Below are 20,341 nucleotides of genomic sequence, written 5' to 3' on the forward strand. Positions count from 1 at the left end.
CCTTTGCACAGGTAAAGAGGAGCTGGGTGTCGTCAGCATAAGATATAATCTGGGCGCCGAACGCCTCCGCCACTGCCGCCAGTGGAGCCATATAGATATTAAAAAGAGTGGGGCTTAAAATGGAGCCCTGAGGCACTCCGACTTCCAAAGACGGCATCTCGGAGGAAAAGGGGGGTGCCCAGACTGTTTGCCGTCGGCCGGTCAGAAATGATCTGAACCAGTTTAGCACCGTTCCCCGAAGTCCAATCTCCCAGAGTCTTGAAAGGAGACCGTCGTGGGGAACGGTGTCAAAGGCTGCCGACAGATCCAGCAATACCAGGATGGCCTTTCCTCCAGTGTCTAAAACCTCCCTAATGGCATCGGTGATTTCAAGAAGAGCGGTCTCCGTGCTCCTATTCGCACGAAAACCCGATTGGGTATCATGCAGAATATTATTGCTCTCGATGAAGGTAGAAAGAGAGGCATGCACATGTTTCTCAACCACTTTTGCCAGAGCAGGGAGGAGGGAGATAGGCCTATAGTTGGAATGGATTAAAGGGTCCAGATTGGGCTTTTTGACTAGCGGCAGGATCATTTAGCAGGGCAGGGATCCTGCGGGGAGCCGGATTTCAGCTGGGAGAGGAGATCTAGTGAGGCTGCGGGTAGTAAAGGCGAGAATTCGGATAAAAAAAGACCTTCCACCCCCCCGGGTGGAGACAGAGCCGATCTAGTCTCGGGTGTGGATGCAAGGCTCACAGGGGGAAAAGTACCTTGAATGGATTTGATTTTAGTCGTAAAGAAGATTGCGAGTTGGGCAACCCAGGATTCAGTGTGAGAATGTGAGGGCAGGATAGAAGTAGGGGAGACAAACTCCTTAACGATGCGAAAGACTTCTTTACTAATGTTTTCAGCATCGTCAATCCTTTTTTCGAAATAGGCTTTTTTTTCAGCCATAATATGGCTGTGATACAGCTTGATAGCTTCCCTATATTTCATTTTGTCCCCGGAATCGTACAAGCGGCGCCATGCCCTTTCGGCTTTCTTACACTCACGTCGCATCTCACCAAGAGAGGGAGTGAACCATGGGGCAGAAACGCGGCGGCAAGGTTTGCTAGACGTTTTCTCGGGAGCTAGCTCCTCAAATCTGTCCACAAGCCACCTCTGTATCAAGCTTTACGCTCATACTCGCAAATTGTTCAAATGACTTAATGCAATGGAAACATGTATGTCAAATGACACTTGTTAAAATGCAGTAACTGGTTACGTAACACATGAATTCAATTGTTTTAACACCAAGCTAGACAGTAATGTCATGTCTCTCTGAGCATAATAGATGTACTGAATGTAAACGGAAAATCAATAAAGTTTGTTATAAAACACATTTAAAAATATGTCGTTTCACCTTAAGTGAGACTACTTTCAGAGATTTAGTGGTCATCATTGATTTGTGGGTCTTGTGGAACTTTTGTTTAATTAAATGTATTCTGTTTAGATGTTATTTTCAAATGTCTTACTGCATCTCCAATGTCAATTCTATAACTAGTTGTAAGTGTATTTCACAACAAGTTTCAGTGGTTGATGTACACAATATATTGGCAGGTAGGATGAGTTTCGCAAGTGAGTCAATAACGTTTTAGTCAATTCAACTGCAGTTGCTAGGGTAACAATATGGAGTTGTCTATTAGATGTGCCTTCCCTAATCAAGTATAAGACAATAAATGAAAATAAGAATTTTACAACTATATCTAAACCTCAAACAAGGTAAGCAACTGTAAACGTGGCACATTTAATATAGACTGCCAGGCCAAGGTCATCTATTAATTTCAATTTGCACAACATACAGCAACAGTAATGATTATGTTTTCTTAAGATCTCCCACTCTTTCCCTGGCTGTTTACCACAGTTGCACATATGTATCACATTTGTATCTTCATAAACAGGCAAATTGTAATGTTATAGTATTAGTAATATATTATTGAGGTAACCTAACCATAGAAAGGAGATGCAGTCCATAGTTTAAATATTGAATGTAAGGATAGCATGTAGAGTAATAGTCAAACAATCTAATTTTTTAACACCTTCCCTTACACATGAGCCTACATTAACATAGAGAACAGGTAACAAATCTAACATTTGGAGACGGTAATAGCTCAAATGTACTATACAGTAGTTTTGAGGTGACCTAGATTTGTCCCTTCGTTTAGCATGTCGTTCATTTAAACTTTTCTCTTCATGGGACCAAGTTTGCAGCACTCTTTCCAGTCTGGATTTTTTATCTCAATCTCCAGGTGTTGAAGAACAGTGTTCATTCTTCTTTGTTGATTCCTTCGTAGTTCTTGAAGTCAATGTATTCATTCCACTGATATCAAGAGCTTCTAGTAATATTTACAAATCATCCATATCTTCATATTCCATAGTTTTCCCATCTACAATAATCAACACAGTTGGCTGTTTCAATATTGTATACCTTATCCCTTATTTGCAGAAGCTAGACCAAATGCTAAATATGTCGTTGTTTTCAAGTCTGACTCACCTGAACAATCGGCCCACAAGAAAATGGTTTGATTTGAAACTGTTAGGGTCCAGGTTTCTCAGTAGCAGCTGTAATCTGACAGGTTTGTTGATGTTGTAAAAAAATGCCCCAAATTAGCAATAGCTAGTCTTTGTGTCAGATGGTCATACCCTCACCCTGTGGGTGAGTTTGCAAGTAAAAGTCAAAAGTCATTTTCAGGACGTTAGGAAAGAAAGAGTGAGGAAAGATTTGTCTGTTTTCTCCAAATTTTCCGGTACCCCAAAAATGTGTGCATTGTCCCTTCAGCTCTTCTCTTCAAGATCACTGATCTTCTGTCCATATCTCTAGATGTCCATATCTCTAGGCCCAAGTCTAGATGTTTGTCTGGTCTCTTTTCAATGTTTTCTCTCTAGTTGCTGTGGAATCTTGACTTTGTTTGAAAGATACAACATATGTGCTTAGTGACAGTACCTTGAAGGACTACTTGATCACAGCGGTTTTAGCCAATCCAATGGATGTCCATATTTCTGCAAAGTGCTTCAGAACCGTGTCCATCATGGGAAATGACATGTCTTTGTTTCTAGCAGTCTTAGTCACTGCTGCTAAGAAATGTAGTTGGTGGACAGGCTTTGTCTTAGATCAACCGTAAAAATCCAATTGATGTGGCTGTATCATATGGGTCAAAATCAGAGCGTGGATACACATATGATATGTTGCACTTCAAAGCCAATTTCTTTTCGCATGTGGATAAACAGTATGAGAACCACCATAGCACAACCCCCTCCCCCTTATGGTCAGTTGATATTATTGCAATGTTTTCTCTCAGTTCTGTACCATGTGCCCCTTCCAAATTGGAGGACCAAAGACAGATGGTATTTTCAGTGCTAAAAGGGAATGCATTAGTGATCCATTTGTCATTGTAAGTAATCTCAGCTGGAACTCATTAGCCATTCATTAATTTCTAATTAAATTCAATCCTACCACAATAAAGATGGTCGCTTTTATTTCAAATCTCTGGCCCATCTTTGCTCATGGGAAATCACCAACACCATGTGGTCCGGTAAAATTACTTATGTCACCAAAAATATTGCAGACCAATTTATTCACTACATTATCATATTTTACCTTTAAGTTGCTTACTCTGTTCTAATCCTCCTTATAGTCCTCTTGCAGCCTCAGTATTAGCGGGCCTGACTGTTCAGAGCAGCCATCATGAGCACCTCTGGTGACACTTAGTACTTCTACCACCGCTTTCACCAATACTGTTTGAGAGACTCATCCACTTGTATTAACATGGCATATCTTTTTTGCTGGTCCACACTTTTGTATGTGACAGTCTTCAACAGCTCCTTGTCTTTATACTTGCGTCTACATGCGTCTCTGGCATTACTAGTTCTCTGCAGGGCATAGCCACTTTCCACCTGATCGCCTATGCTCCCAGTCAGTGCTGGGGCTTCGCACTGGTACATCCACCCAGTAGGGGATTCTTTTGTGCCCTGGTCTCCTGTGTATATGGTCTAGGCCTGCTTCTGCCAGAGAGCTCTAGAAGGATTTGGCCATGCCGCTCAGAACCAAGTCCTGCTCTGTTTGTATTTCCTCTTGACCATGGAGCAAAAGGGAACCTTCAACTCTAATTCATCATCTTGATTTCCCTCTTTGAGTTAACTGTTGTATTCTGCCACATGTAAAATAGTAGCCTTCTCGGCATTTTGGACAGGTCTTCCTCGCCTAACACTCTTTTTCAAAGTGATTTATTCTGCCACACATGGTATATTTTCAGCTTATTGAGATGCTCTTCCACAGTACTCACAGGTGTTTCCTTCGATTGTTTTGCTTTGACCTTTGCTACTTTTTCATGCAGATGGTATGTTATCCCTATGATTTCTCTCTTCATTTGCACAATAGTGAAGCCTACCTGCACGCATGCAGTTTGAATTTTGGAGAACCCTAGATCAAGCATCCTTTGTGCGATATACCCAGTTCTCTGCATACTAGTTGTATCGGTCTAGAGAAAGGGTAAAGCTTGGGATATATCAAATTCAAATTCAAATACCTTTATTCAGTCTTAGGAACAATAGACCATAAAAGTACATACAAATAATGCACAGAAAAAGTCATATAATAATAAAAGTACTAAAAAAGACTTTTGAGGTACGAGACAAAACACATCACCTAATACATCAGATATCCACGCGAGTTGAGCAACATGACCATAAAATTACATAAGAATATTGCACGTAGATATAAACACACAGGGAAAATTAAAATTAACAGAAGTTTAAAAAAGATTTTAGCGTGGTGCATAGAGAGCATTCAGGATTCAAAAGTGATATATCAGAAAATACATCAAACATCAGAAACAAGCATTGGTATAGCCAATAGGTCTCGCCTGTGGGACCTTATAAGTGTTTAACTATGCAACAGTTAATGTTGTTGCACCAAGGATATTATGCTGCATAACTAAATACATATAAGGTCCCAAAAGCGAGACCTATTGGCTATGCCAATGCTTGTTTAATTAGGCAGTATTGCACAATAACTATAGCAATTGCGTGAAAAGCGCAGATTACATCTATAGGCAATTTAAGTTGTTACTTTTATTTATTCTTAACAACTTTCGTCTTCTACATCATTTTTGTAGGTATTCCATTTATAAATTTGATTTCATGAAGTTTTGTCATCATAGTTTTAATATAGCGCCGCTCTACTGTGTTCTGACAGATGTAAGTTACATGACACCGTAGCCACTGACACAGAATAAACATATATCTCCTCACAGAACGTGTCATTTTCAGACTGTCATCGCCTTTACTACTTCAAAAATATGCCTTTGTTGTTAAAATAACCGCGTTAATCATTGAAATATGTAGGGTTACTGGAGATCCAGATTGACCTGTACAGTTCTGATGTTTTTTTTTAATAAAATGGCGTTTTTGTATATAAACATGATGCTACTAACATTTTTTCCACATAGAAACATGAAACAGATAGCTTTATTTCATTTGAAGAGTGAAACTGCATGTATGTCAGCTAGAAAACGACATGGTGCTTCCTTGCAGTGCTGCTGGTCAATGAATGCACAATGTAGGCTTACAAGAATAAAATAAGAACAATGTGCTAATAACTTAAAAAACGTGGGAAATCCTCGTGCACCCCCTAACCCGAGTATTTTTTTTTTAGCTTTGCAGGCAAGAGCTCTTCGCAGAAAAGCTGCCGCCATTGTCCTCCGGATTTACATTAAACATACCGCGTCGTGATATGGTTCGCATGTTTAACATAAAGTCGGCACAGCCAGGCTGCCTGGAACACGGGCACTTACGTGCCATCTGTGTCAGTCCTATTCCTGGGTGCCCCGGCCCTTGTTAATGAATTCTGGAAGTGAGACTGCAAAAGAACTAGGTGAATGATAGATGTCAGGCATTGCGTGATGGGCCATCATCAATCAACCATTGTCAGTTACTTCTGTCTCAGTGAGTAAGCCTTTATTTAAAACAAGCAGCAAGAATGCTGCCAGACCACAGGAACAAGCCCTGAGCTGTTTGCAGGTGCTGCTATTCACAGCTGTCAATTAAACTCCTGACATTGCCATAATGGCCGAGAGGCAAATCATATGCAACTGACATAAATATTATTTTAACAGAAAAATAAAAAAAATCCGAACAAGTCAATTCATCATTCTCTCTGAGACGTGCCGCCTTCCTGCTTTGCAGAATGTGGAGATATCTGAGAGGCAGTACGAGGCATGAGAAGAAAATGCAACAAGCAGGAAAAAGTGATCACGCTTGAAGGGTGCTGCAAACAATGTAAACAAGCATTGGCCGCGCGGCCGTGAAAATGACACGGCCCGCAAAATGAAAGTGATCGCGGACGCGATCAAGCACGGCGGAGGTAAGACACATGGCGGCTGCGCGCGTGCACGCTCACGTGCACGCAAGCTTTAGGCCACAGGCAGCACTTGGAAAACCCACATACAAAATGTCTCGACCAGACCAGCGCATGCGCTGGATCAGGCGAGTCCTAAAAAGGAACCAAAGATGTGAAAACAGAATCAGACTGCAGTGCGCTGTTAAAGAAAAAGGGATAAGAGCTGGGATTAAAGCACCAAAAAGGGGGAGTAGAGAGAGTGCAAAAAACCTCAGATAGGGTCTGCTATGTGCACCTACTGTCCCCATTAATTAAACCCTACGCATCTACTGGGTTCAGTGCATGTGCCACGATGTGCATAATGCCCTACCGGACTAGCCCAACAGAGTGTGTCTGGTCCTAATTGCTGCTTTCACAGAAGGCACAGACAGAAAAGACAATTTCAGGGCAGCACAAGGATTATAAGTGAAGGAGAGCAGGGCTGAAGCGTCAAAGGCCTAGCCTCCTTAATAGGGGAACCCGAAAGTGCTGTCGTGCTAAACTGTGCAAATTACAGAAAAATATAAAATGCAACAAAGATTGTACAGTGTGATTATCGCAGGGACAACAGAAAACTGTGTTCCCAGCTGGATTTAAAAACATTTTAAAAAAGAGAGACCAGTAGATTGTCCCAGCTCTGAAGCGGAAAAGTAAAGACCACTCCCATCTGGACAACTCCAAAGCCAAATACAGCGAAGAGTCATCAGTATAAAGGAGACTGTAGTATTGCAACACCAAGGGTTTGGATAGCTCAGCTTTCAGCCTAATATTTGCTCGGTGAGCCTTAAATAATCATTTCATCTCGGACTTGCCTTTATTGGGAATATGGCTGGGTTCAGAGTACCACCAGGGTATGCCAAGGGAGCCGAATGTATCTCCTAAATAGCTCAACCATGGTATGGAGAAAGTCTTGTCCAATGCCATGCAGTCGGATATAATATCCTTACAGAGTTTGGTGGCTGGATTCAACCAAATGCTAACTCATAGTAAAAGCGGCGCCATCTAAATCGTACCTCATTGAATCATGGTGTAGCTTGAAGTGCATGGTGAGGGTGGGGGTGGATGGGGGTGTACTCAAAAGCCTTCAGAGTAAGCAGTTTTCCTCAGCCTAAATGGAGCCGCACTTGATAAAAACCCAAACTCCCACTCCGTAAGTGGCCACACTGATACATTAGTAATTCAACTCTTTCAATGTTGGAGACAGTGCCCCCCTAATTTATGGTCTGATGAGGTTGCTATCTGTGCCCGCAGTTTTGCTTAACTTTGTACAAACCTGAGCACAATGGGGATTCCATAACCCTGAGGAACAAAAATGTAATCCCAGGTAGACAACTTTCTCAAAGGACATCAAATCATGCCAGTTAATACTGATTTTATTTAGTTTTAGTTTACCTGAGCCATATGACAAGATGTGTGACTTAGAATAATTAATGTTAAGGTTCAGCTTATGCATAAAGGAAGCAAAACGGTCCACCTGATGTCTCAGGGCTTTTGAGGTAAGGGACAACAATACTGCATCGTCCGGGTATTGCAGAGTGGGAACTGGGGAGCCTGCAATTCTAGGTATATCTGTGTGGGAAGACGCTAGGTGCGCTGCTAAACTGTTAATATATAAAATAAATAAAAGAGGCGCCAATATGCAACCCTGCCTCACCCCACTCTTTAATGGAAATTCAGAAGAAGGCGGTGAGGTCTGAGTGCAGACAGTATAAAATATTCACCAGGGGAGGAGCCACGCCTTGATCCAGCAGCATTAACCAAATTTTGGTTCTGTTCACTGAATCAAAGGCAGTGGATAAATCCGTAAAAGCTAAGTATATGGGGGAGCGCTTGGCCATGGTATATTTAGAAACAGTCAAAGCCAAATTCAGACATTGTTCGTTCATACCTAATTTAGGTCGAAACCTAAATTGAGAAGGGGAGAGTATGTCCTTTTCGGCTGCCCATTCGACCAAGCGGTCATAAATGACTCTGCCAATGATTTTGATCATGCTATAAATGAGCGAAATTGGTCGATAACACTTGGTCGACGATCGGTCTCCCTTTTTGAATATGGGGACTATTATAGCAGAAGGCCATGAGGGAGGGATAGAAAGAGATTGGGAAGTGTTAAAAGTATTCGTAATGAGAGGGCCCCATATTTCGGGCATGGATTTCACCAGGTCCATCGGTACCCCATCTGGGCCTGGAGCTTTCCCCTCCCTTACTATGCTGGATGGCCGCCTCAACTTCCACCAAAGTTAGAAAAAAATGGGGGTGAATTCTGCAATGTGGTGTGAAGAGCGGCGGACAAGATTGGCTCCTCCTTGGTGTGGTAAATAGAGACAAAGTGGGTGACCAAGTCGGCATCAGAGATATTATTTTGGAGGGGGGATTAATGGAAGAATTCCTGGACCGTATTGATTTTACAGTGTCCCAAAAGGATTTACTATCCTTTCCCTGGGACGCGAGTTCCAGAAGTTCCCAGTCTTGGATGTATAATTCCCTTTTCGTAATTGAGAGGGCGACTTTGTATTCGATGCGTGCCGTGGAGATTTCAGACCTATTCCTGGGGCGTGCATTAAGGGCTTTCCTCAGCCTCCTATTTGCCAATGAGCAAGCCTCATCGAACCATCTTGGGTACGTGTTTGGGGTACGGATAGGCTTAAGCATAGAGTCTATAATTGCACGCATTCGCTGGATGTAGTGTGGGGCCATAGAGTCCGGTACGTTCTCCCCAAGACAATAGAGAAATTTGTTAAGGTGCAACTTCAGTAAGGCTGTGAGTGACTCTTTGGGCTTATTCAAACTCCAAACTAGGCGGAGGCCATCTGTGGAGTGTTGTGTAATAGAGGCTAAGTTACTGTTATGTGCCAAGCCCTTAAGCGGTAAACATATGGAAGCACTTAAGGCATTATGATCACCCCAGTCTGTAGGCAGGATCTCACTTGTGGAGAACCAAGGAAAAAGTCTGGACTGACAAACATATAATCTATGAGGGAAGCTCTCCTGCCCCCTCTAAATGATATCTGTGTAATGCATGCACCCCAAAGGATTTCAAATAGATCAACCAAACTGTGGACAGTAAGATATCTAGATAGTTCGCCGCCCATAGCATCTTGCCCAGTACGGTGTCTATTTATGACTGAATCATGATTAATCCTAGCATTAAAATCACCACAAAGAAAAAAGTTAACAAATGAAGTGCTAATATCAGCCTTAGGTTGTAGTAGGGATACAGATTTAAATAGGATGATAAAGTGTGAACGGCAAGCATTGGGAAAGTCATTATTATAAAAACGTATCAAATAAAAAACCATGTTTGTCTTTGGTAGTCGAATTAATATTACTAAAAAGACAGAGGAACTAGATTTAACCTGTGAAACCTCTACCTTGAAGCTCAAACTAACTCAAGTAGCTAATCCTCCGGCCACTCAGCCGTGGAGGGAGGGAGTAGCAAGACTTGAATAACAAGCATAGCCCTTAAAATGCAAAGGTTCAGTGAGCCAGGTCTGTTGTTGAAAGATTAAATCAAACTTAGATATAAATGTCCTCCAATTATCGTTGTTGATCTTCCCTTTGAGGCCTGCCATGTTCCAACTGAGGAAGGAGAAAGATCTGTAGTGTAAGTGTGAAGTGTGGGTGTGGGATGCGACCACTGCCTGTTCTAACAACGAGGTGGCAGTATTTGACTCTGAGAGTGTAGTATGCATGGTAAGTTCATTTTCGACAGTGCTAAGTTGACATGAGCTTCGCTGCCACGAGGCTGCTTTTGCGCACGACACTACATGCGTTTATTTTGCAAGATATTGTTTGTGCCCTTTTCACATGAGAACTGTCTGCTTTTCGCGTTCTCTACTGTGCTCTCAGGTTTAGTCTGCACACGATGTACAGGGTCGATAAACAATGCCCCTTGTTTTTCTGTTCTGGTCAGTCCCTCGCACCTAGACATACCATGACACACAGCTGCACTGCTGAAAGTCGTATGCTTTAACATTGCAAGCAAAGCATGTTGTTCAGACACTTGGTGAGAGACCTTTCCAGAGAGAAGAGCTGTGCTTGTCCTGAGATGTAAACCTTTCATCTAGACCTGGAGGTATAATAAACTCTATCTTAGCACGGGGAGGGTGGTAAGGCACTGTAGCCCTTTTCCACTGTCTTTATAAAAAGATATCCCCGTTTGTATTCTATGGAATTGTGACAATGCTGACGATATTGTTTTTATGCATTTTGCTGCTAGTTATGGCACGTGTACTGTACCATAGAGCGCGTTCGTTAAAATAAACATTTTAAACTATTCCATGACTCTAAATACTCTTATTGTGGACAAGTATGAGTGAGTGAGCGAAAGAGTTGTCTTGCTCCTGCGATTCCTGAGAGAGTTGGGAATGTTGTGTTCTGGGTTGTCTAATTATTGGTAGCTTTGCTGTCAGTCAGAGAACGAATGAGACACTATTGCTAGTCGGTTTTTGGGATTTTGGGCACTGAGGTGATAGGTTGGTACACCACTATCCACCGAGATCTTGGTTTCCTGCGCATAGTTCTGTATATGTGCAGAATCCCTGCAACAAGGGATTGTCTACCAATGGAATCTATTGGATGTGGATATGGGGGAATGAGACAGGAAGAACACTCAATGGAGCCCGAGATGGCGGGAAGGTGTTAAAAGGGGGTTGACTGCTGGTAGTTGTTGGGGCTGAAATTTCTCTGTGTATATTTACCGTCCCTATGGTGGTTAGGAGGAGGAAAAGCAAGAGTGCGACTAGCTAACACTCGATTGGGTAGGCACAGCCAGCAATCAAGGGGGGGGGCCTGTAAAAAAAGCCTAAATGGACCATAGAGATAGTGGTGAAAGCTCCATTACTGGTACTTGCAGTGAATAACAAATGATGAGCCAGCTCTGGAAGTCTACAGTTGATCCCAATACAGTCTCTATATGAGTCCGGCCGGTTTAAGCCAATCCAAGCACATCTCCTAACATGCAGAATGTCCTTAGCAAGCTGATATTGCAGGCCTTTTTGTCGAGCCAACCAGTTTAGAGTTTTATTGAAAAGTTGCTCCTGAGATTCACTTGGATCTGGGAGCAATGAGGGGGCCCCTTTCAATACGACCACATACGGGCATGGTGCAGGGGGGAAGGTTGATGATATGAAGTTGTGAGCGCGTCAAGGAGTGGAGTGGTGCCTCTCTGACCCCAGGAACCCTTACGTTGATAACAAGATGGGAAGAGATAGGGGGTGCTTGGTCTGCGAGCTGGCCAGAAGCAGATTCTCTGTTGTACAGGTGGGCAGCTTGGGCTGGCAAAGTGCTGTGAGAAGGCAACATCTGAGTTGCTGATACACATTTTTCCAGAGGGTTGCTGGTTGCTCTACACAAAGTACAGAGTCTGGTGGGGGGCTAGTTGAAGATTTTTTGGCTGAGTCTAGAAAGTTGATGCCCAATGTAGCCACATTGGACTTGATGTTGTCTAGGTGTGAAACTAGTGGGGGAAAGAATAGTAATGAAACGTGAGCACAAATTTTCAGACAAAGACTTTAGGTTGGCTGCCAGAAATTAATTGATGGAGTCGAAGAGATGCAACCGGTCGACCTGTGATAGTTGAACAAAGGTTGGGACTAAATTTTCTGGGGCATCTGTACTTACCACTGAGGCATATGATGTCTCCGGCCCGCGCTCAGGTGCGGGCACTTGAGCAGACACTGGGGAAGATATAGGAGGACTGGCCGTCTGCTTATGCGTCTTGCCGCGTCTAACTTCCTTTATTGATATTGTAGGCAAGGTCTTGTGTGGATCGTTAGAGGAGTCGGGGTATGGCAGAGGGAGGAGACATTGCTCGTTGTGCTATGTGAAGTTGCAGTGGGGGAAAGCTCAACACTGGTACAAAGTGAGACCGTGCGAGTAACCGTAGAGAAGCAGGCAGACAAGCCAGGGGAGCCCACGCTGAGCCCATCTGTGTTAATAGAAAGTCTCCGTTCGGTTCTGACAATTTCATTGCTGATGGCACTGACAGCACCCTGAAGCAACTGGCCAATTGAGGTAGGTTTTGGTGTAGATTTTGGGGAAGGCTCAACTACAGAAGCTGAAGTGGGACTGGAGTCACCTCCTTTTTCCCTGCCCATAGTCCCAACAGTTTTTTAGGTCTCGCCTGACCCAGCGCATGCGCTGGTCTGGCGAGACTTATTGAGAGGGTTCCAAAAAGTGCTACCGGGCCAGCCTAGAGCTATAGTGCATGTGCGCGGGCGCGCGCGCCACTTTTACAGCGATTACTTTCACTTTAGCGGCCGCACGGCTGCTTGGCATAGCCAATAGGTCTCGCTTTTGGAACCTTATAAGTGTTTAGTTATGCAACTGTTGCATGGCTAAACACTTATAAGGTCTCAAAGGCGAGACCTATTGGCTATGCCAATGCTTGTTTTAACAGTCAACTAGTAAGCCACAAAACACAACACCGAACCCACACAAGTTAGGGGTAAAAGTACGGGCCGTTCCAAAGAGTATATGGGAAGTAAAAAAAAGTCAAATAAAAAGACAGTACCTAGTGGTGGGTATAGACTCAGTTTGCCAGGTGGGGGAGAATGAAGCTTCACAGGAACGAAGGCCTCAGAGGGTAGGCCCAGCCCGGCCTCGTTTGGGCATGTACGGGTGCAGACGGGCCTGCCCTTGGACCGGGCTTTGCCCAGGCGCAGCTCGGGTGCGCCTACGTACGTCCTGCACTGCAGGTGTCTGTGTCAGTTTAAGTAGAGAGGGCCCCTCCCTCTTTCTGCCTCATGAGTGAAGGAGGCTGGGGAACCGAGTCCCACCCCAGCTGGCCGATGAGGAAGGAGAGTGTTGGTGCAGGCTGTAACAGCTAAGAGCCTGTTCGGCACTTGGGATATATCATTTGAGTTTCCTATTGAGGTTCTTGAGTGCTTTATATATTATTTCCACAATCTTTGGGGTTTTTTTAAGCACTCAAAAGCGATATAGTGAACATTGCAAGAGCACAGTGTAATCACAGTAGCAGCGCTCTCGCACTCTGATTTAGCTGATGCAGTAGTGTTCACAGTCAGCAACCTTCACATGTTGAAGCGGAGTGCCACCAGAGCCATAGTGACACCGCTTTTTAGGTATCGCAGTGTAAATAAAAGAAACAGAGTAGAACATTACTAAACCATGACAAGGCTGGTTAACTTAACTTATATACACACACGAGGAAATGAGGGACAGTTGCTAAAGGAATCCTGCAGCCTATCATACCAAAGTCCATATGTCAGTAGATAGTGAGACTGTTGTAGTAGAGTATGAGACAGATGCCGCGCCCACAATCCTCCCATATTTTTCATTGGCTTGTTTCATTGTCTTTGGTAAATGCTGCCTTCGGATTCGCTAATAGGCTTGTTACTCCCTCCTTAGTACAGGGTTTGTCTACATTCGTTCCCTCCCATGGCGACTGGCCCCTTTACTTCAGTTGTTTCATGGGACCTGTTATTTAGTCTGTAAGCACTATTTACTTTATTGAGTTTCTCTTACTGCAGGCCAGACATGCACTGCTTCAGCTAAAACAGCTTGTCTTTTTTTAAGCAGCACAGCCGCCCCTGTAACACAGGCGCCTGCTTTCAATCACTTTAACCCAGCTTTATCTTGTGTCTGTTTCAACCCCCCCAAAGTTAAATGGATTTAGAAATGATTAGAGAATGAAGTCATGTGAATTCCAGGTAGCACATAATAAAGTGCTAATAGGCTGAAGCTGCCAACAGCATATCTGTGTTACATATCATCTGTACTAAAGTCGCCTGACGGGTTGTTCTCAACAGCCTGTTTTATTAACACCACCACCACCACCAATACCACCACCACCACAAATACTACCACCAATACCTCCACCAATGCCACCTCCACCAATACGAGCACCACCACCAATACCAACACCACTACCACCACCAAAACTACCACCAATGCCACCCCCATCACCACCAATACCACCCCCACCACCACCAATACCACCACCACCAATACCAGTAGCACCACCAATACCAAAGCCACCACCACCAATACCACCACCACCAATACCAGTACCACAACCACCAATACCACCACTATCAATAACGCCACCACCAATACCACCACCTCCACCAATACCACCTCCACCAATATCAGCTCCACCAGTACCACCACCAATACCACCACCAATGCCACCACCACCAATACCACCACCATCAATACCACCACCACCAATACCACCACAACCAATACCAATACCACCACCTCAGTGCCTTTCACTCACTAGTAATAGCAGGGCCACTATACGAGGCTGGAGCTGCAGCTGAGACCATCCCTTCCTTCCTCCATGCCTGCCATAAAGCACAGCCCACCCTGCACCAGGATGTGAAGCCAGGGCCCTACTACAGCTGGAGTGTTTTTTATTAGGCCAGAGATAGCAATGACATTACGCAATGCCACACTGTACACTCAAATCACGGAGAGGGAAGGAAATAGCCCCCCTTCCTGCTCTTCCTCCTGAGCCGCGACAGTGTAATCATAGAGCGAAAGGTGTTGGAGTGCTTTGTTTGTGTTTATAACTCGGATCATATGTAACTTTCACTTCACACTTTGTGTCTCTGTAACTTAAAACACTTGCACATCTTCTTCACTGCACTACTTATCACTACTTTGAAGACTTCGCAGGCCGATCTCTTCCTCTGATATTAACAATCTAACAAGCTGTCAAGAAGGCCCTTTATTGCAATGCAATAGGTCTCTCATTTGTGAGAGTTTCAGCTATTAGTATTGTAAATGACAATGCCATTTATTTATGTTTTATAACCCAAAACATAAATAAAATGCATTGTCTTTTACAATGCCAATAGCTCAAACTGGCTTGAATGCGAGACCTATTGCATTGCAAATACTTGTTATTAGAGTCGACTAAGCAGTACTGTCTTTGTAATAATTAGCATCCTGGCTTGCTGTAATGTGTGCACCTTACTCTCCTGAGGCTTGCCAATGCCCATGCTGCTGTCTGCGGCGACTCACGAGTACTAGGTTAATTACCCTTAAATTTCTGGTACTTTGCATTGGTTGTAAGATCTGCTTAGAGTTTCTTGTAGCTGAAACTGGTCTAATTTCTGATATTTAACTATAGCAATAGTGGTGCAATGCAGTGATCCAACAACACTTACTAGATAACCAGCACAAACAGCCATGCTTGCCAGCCAAATATGGCTGTATTACTGTACACAGCAATTTAATTATCCTGATCATTCGAGATTACTAAAAGGGTCAGGGAAAGTGGGGCCATTCATGAAGGGGACAGGTGAGAGAGGAAACAAATAAGCACACTAGGAGAAAACAACATATCAAAAATTCCCCAATTTTCTAAATGAAGATAAGACGTACTTTAGGTGTGTGAGAGAAAATCTGAATAATTGGATTTATCTACATTTTTAAATAAATGTAACTTACGGTGGTGCATAGTTGCACACTACTATGTTCATATTTGTTGATGTTTCTTCTTTTACAGTTGGGCAAAATGCCACGCCACATCCAACTTTGTAACTAGCAGCCCAAACAACCTAAAAGTAACATAATATTTTTTATCTTACACACAAAATGCAGTTGTATAACATTATATTATTTGACTCAACTAAAAATCCCCATCGCTTTTGATTAGTACACAAATGCTTGATTGAGGGATACTATTAGTGAAAAATAACTGTTTTCCGTAGGGACTCCTTTAATTGTACTGGACTATGGAGATAATCTTTTAATGCAGGACATACCAGCTCGTGGGTAACAGGAAGCAGATATAAGGGAGCCCTTGAGGACACTCATCCGGTATATTTGTGTGTGTTTAGTAGAACAATTTCCTTAAATGCTCGATACGGGCTTGTTCATTATAGATATTTGAACAGAAGCTGTCTGTCACTGTGTTATTAAATAGACAACCAGGGCCGGCTTTCGTGCTGGTGGCGCCCGGTGCAACAATGTTTGTTGGCGCCCGCCAATGACCTCCTCCGTCACAGACTCCCTCACTTCCACCCTTTAACAGTGCCCCTCGTCTCCATAACCACTTTCTCTCAGATGCATTAGTTTTATAGCACCACCCGTACCAGTGTATGGTGTAATTTTACATCACACACACACACAGACAATAATACATATGTAGATCAGTGTATAGGAAATTTTACATAAAGCATATGATTATGAGGTGTAAGAGTCACGTCATCCATACTGGTAGGCAATACAGTTTAAGTGTGCTTGGTCGGGAGAAGCACAAACTCAGAATTTAAAACTTCACTATGGTTGGGGGTTGTGTTTACTAATAATAATTTCTATCCAAATAAACCCTTTTTGTAACATTAGGGTAATGAAAAACTGGGGGGGGGGGGGAGGTAAATAAGAAAGCTCTAATCTATACCTTGCATTTAACATGTAGCTCATTGGTGACAGTTAATAGCTCACTGCTCTATATTAGATTTTTAACTTATACACTGCAAGTAACAAAATGATCTGACAAAAGCACTAACCACTGAACTATTTATATTATATGCACTCTGTAATCTGCATAGTACACTTTCTTTGCAGTAAGCATATTAATCCTCTGTGCTACCTTACAATTAGTCAAAATTTACCCTAGGCAAAACTTCACTTTAGATCCAGGAAGAACATTAATCACCTGCAGTTATCTTGACGTTTTTATGGTTTCTTGAAAATTTCTCGAGGCCGGAACACAGCAACAGGAGCTTTTATAACCTAATATACTTGCAAACACGGCGCCCCCTCCCAAAGTCAGCGCCCGGTGCAGTGGCACAGATTGCACCGCCCTAGAGCCGGCCCTGGACTTAACCCAGAATGCCATACAATATGCGCTGTTTGAGCTGTACACGATAACACTTCATGCAATTGGTGTGAAATTGCTCTATAATAAATACATTTTGTGAAAGGGCAGTTGTGAAGATAAAAGCTCATCTTGAAGTAAGGATTACCTGATCCATCAGGAAAGGCCCTTCAGGCCTGTTTTTTTTGGTTAACTAGTACAGGTCACATTCTATTACCCTGCTCTGAGATCGGTCAGGTGGTGGCTAGCTTTCAATGGAATACACCACTGTCCTCCAGATTTTGCAGCATAATTCAGGCATCTTGCCTTTTGCAATAACACACAGAAAAGCTCCTTTGCTCTGGCGAGTCTGAGGCAAAGACAGCACAATACATGAGGAGACTAAGGAGATTATATGGGTTGTTGCGTAAACTAAGACTCTTGCTTAGCTATGCAAGGTTTGCATTCACATCCAAGGGTGTCACAAGTGAACTTAGTTCAATGCAACAGCGATTGATTGTGAAGAAGTAGGTTGTTGTAACCCCACACAACCCCACTCAATACGTAGTTGAGGCAGTGTCCTTGTTTTTAGGTTAATAACAGTACCTAAACAGGTATCCAGGGACACAGTGGTAATTTATAAACCCAATTTCATTCTTCACAATATCCCACACAAGAACTGCACAAAGAAAAATAGATTTTGACTAGAAAGTGTTAATTTTGGCAGTCTCATTCTGATGCTTAACACATCTAAAATAACTACACAGAATATTATTAAAACAGCACAAATGCATGCTTCGAACAACGAGAATAAAAAGAAAATTTCTAACATAGTTAAAATGTTATCTAGCGACCTAACATCCAAATACCTACTTCTATGCGTTATTATATAAGAGTTTCTTAGGGAGAATAAACACACTGCATAACTGTTCAGAGCAAACACTGTAGTTATCAGTAGTCAGGAGTAAGAGTTCCCTAGAAAGAAAACACACATCAGCAGTAGCTTCTCTCCTCCCGGACTTGGCTTGGTATCAGCTTTCAGTGCGGAATGGGATGCAGCAGCATCGCGGCAGTCTGAAGAGCTTGTGGCAGTATCTTGCGCGATAATCCAGGAGAAGGACTTCTCTTCCCAAGTGCTCAATTGGCAGGCTTTTTATAAAGTATCTTATCTGAGGTGGGAATTTCTGACATAAGCTTAAGGACTGTCTGACATAACCTATGTGCATCAATATGCTTGTCTTAAGGAGAATAGCCCTTGGTTGGAAGGCGAAGCAATCGCCCTCAATGCTCACCTGGGAGGAGGATGTTTCCTCATGGCTTAGGGCAGAGGAACGAGACTTGCTTAAAGAAGATAAAATCACAAAGCGGCAGCAACCGCTAGCGGAACCATGGGCAGAAATAGCAGTGGGATACACGGCACATGCCTGAACAGTCCTCGCACAAACCATCTGCTACTTCTGAGGACTCGGAGGGAGAACAAGTACCTATGCTTTAGCTCTTGGCTGACTGTTACAAAGTAGATGACTTTTTAGAGGGGGCTACCTGAGACTCCTGGGGTCGCCTCCCCCGTCCCTCCCCCTGGCTCGTTCCCCCTCTTTTCCCCCACCCTGCACCCCCAAATGCCCCCCGGTTCCTTAGACAGCATGAATCTTAAAGACATCAGCTGATTACACAAGCTTTGGCCCACTGGTAGTTTATGATTAGTTGAAGTTCTGAGTTTGTTTTCCCTCTTTTTTTTCCTTTTTACTCTCTTCTCTTTTTGGGTTTTTTATTTTCTTTGCTTATGTAGACAATAAGGGCCAAATGTAGGTGGCCAAATAGCGATCGGTAACGCTGAAATTAGCAGAATTCCAGCATTACCGATCGCTATTTGGCTGCGAGCAATGTAGGTGAGTTTAAACCTCGTAGCAAAATAAGGAATCGCAAAATTGCGATTCCTTATTTTGCTCTTGCATTTAAGGAATCGATAATTGCGATTCCTTAAATGCAATGTAAGTAGCACAAAATTAAGTGCACTTTAGCCTTAAGGAACACTAATTACCACCAACTTCAAGCACTTTTTTGCTTGTTTTAAAGTTTCATGTGGCAGACATTCATGCCCTTAGGGCATGTATGTGCGCCACATGTGCACACATGCACATTTCAGGGGTGCAATTGAAATAGCGCCCACTATTTGCCATTCCTTAATACCGAATCGCTAATAGTGAATATCTTCCCATTCATTCCTATGGGCCTCCTAGCCCATAGGAATGAATGGGTAGGTATTCCTTATTAGCTAATCTCAATTTGGGATTCGTTATTAAGGAATGTTAAGGAATCACTAATATTTTAGTGATTCCTACCTACATTCAATTTTGCGAGTCCTTAATAGCGAATCGGTACAATTCGCTATTAAGGACTCAGTATTTCGGTTTTACCTACATCGGGCCGAACATCACTGCTCTGAGGCTTTCCTCGGCTATTCGCTAAGTGTTCCTATTTCACATCGCTTTTTTCCCACCTATTTTTCTAAGGGATGAACACTTTGCCGTGTATAGTAGTTTATTGTTCGATTACTTAAAATCATGACAATTTAGAATAAAACAGGCAATTCAATTTATAAGCTTTTATTCGGTCAGATAAATCAACCATGTAAGCAATACATCCATAATACAAACAGTTTAAAGGGAAGACAATAGAATCTAAAACAGTGGGGATAACATGTAGGGATATAAAATATCCAGTGCAAAAAATACAAAGAGCAAAAGTGCAAATGCATAGTTCACCAAAATCTCATAACGTATTACTTGGGCGTAAACAGGCCTAAATTAAAGTGCAGATGCAATATACCAAGGATAGCATACAGACGATTAATCAGATAATCATAGATTTCCTAGCACTGATGTCTTTAATCAAAAAAGTAGCTAGATAAAAACACAATTGCGGGTCATCTAATCTAAAAAGCAGCTCGATGGCATTTTAAAAAAATCTGATGTTATAGTATAAAAAGAAAGGTTTTAAATAAAATTTCCTAAGATGAGTATAAAAGTGACAAAAAAGTAGCATGTGGGAACAGCTTTGTCGTGATACTCCATCACATGGGCATGGATGATCGGAGCTCCGTTTTGTAAAAGGAAAGTTGACAAGATGATGAATGGTGCCCAGTCTTAATCGTGTCAGCACAAAACGGTGTG

The 20,341-nt window shown here is 42.8% G+C and overlaps 1 protein-coding gene across 1 annotated transcript in view; it reads right to left on the minus strand.

Moving 5' to 3' along the window:
* The window catches only part of LOC146855203 (glioma pathogenesis-related protein 1-like), a 1,108,037-nt gene that overhangs the window by 479,704 nt on the left and 607,992 nt on the right, over nt 1-20,341 (minus strand). The window contains exon 3 of the mRNA XM_085651093.1: nt 15,815-15,924. Coding sequence (XP_085507219.1) covers nt 15,815-15,924 — 110 coding nt within the window. The remainder of the gene's footprint in view (nt 1-15,814; nt 15,925-20,341) is intronic.

This window comes from Triturus cristatus, chromosome 4_1, assembly GCF_964204655.1.
Source record: "Triturus cristatus chromosome 4_1, aTriCri1.1, whole genome shotgun sequence".
Classification (NCBI taxonomy): Eukaryota; Metazoa; Chordata; class Amphibia; order Caudata; family Salamandridae; genus Triturus; species Triturus cristatus.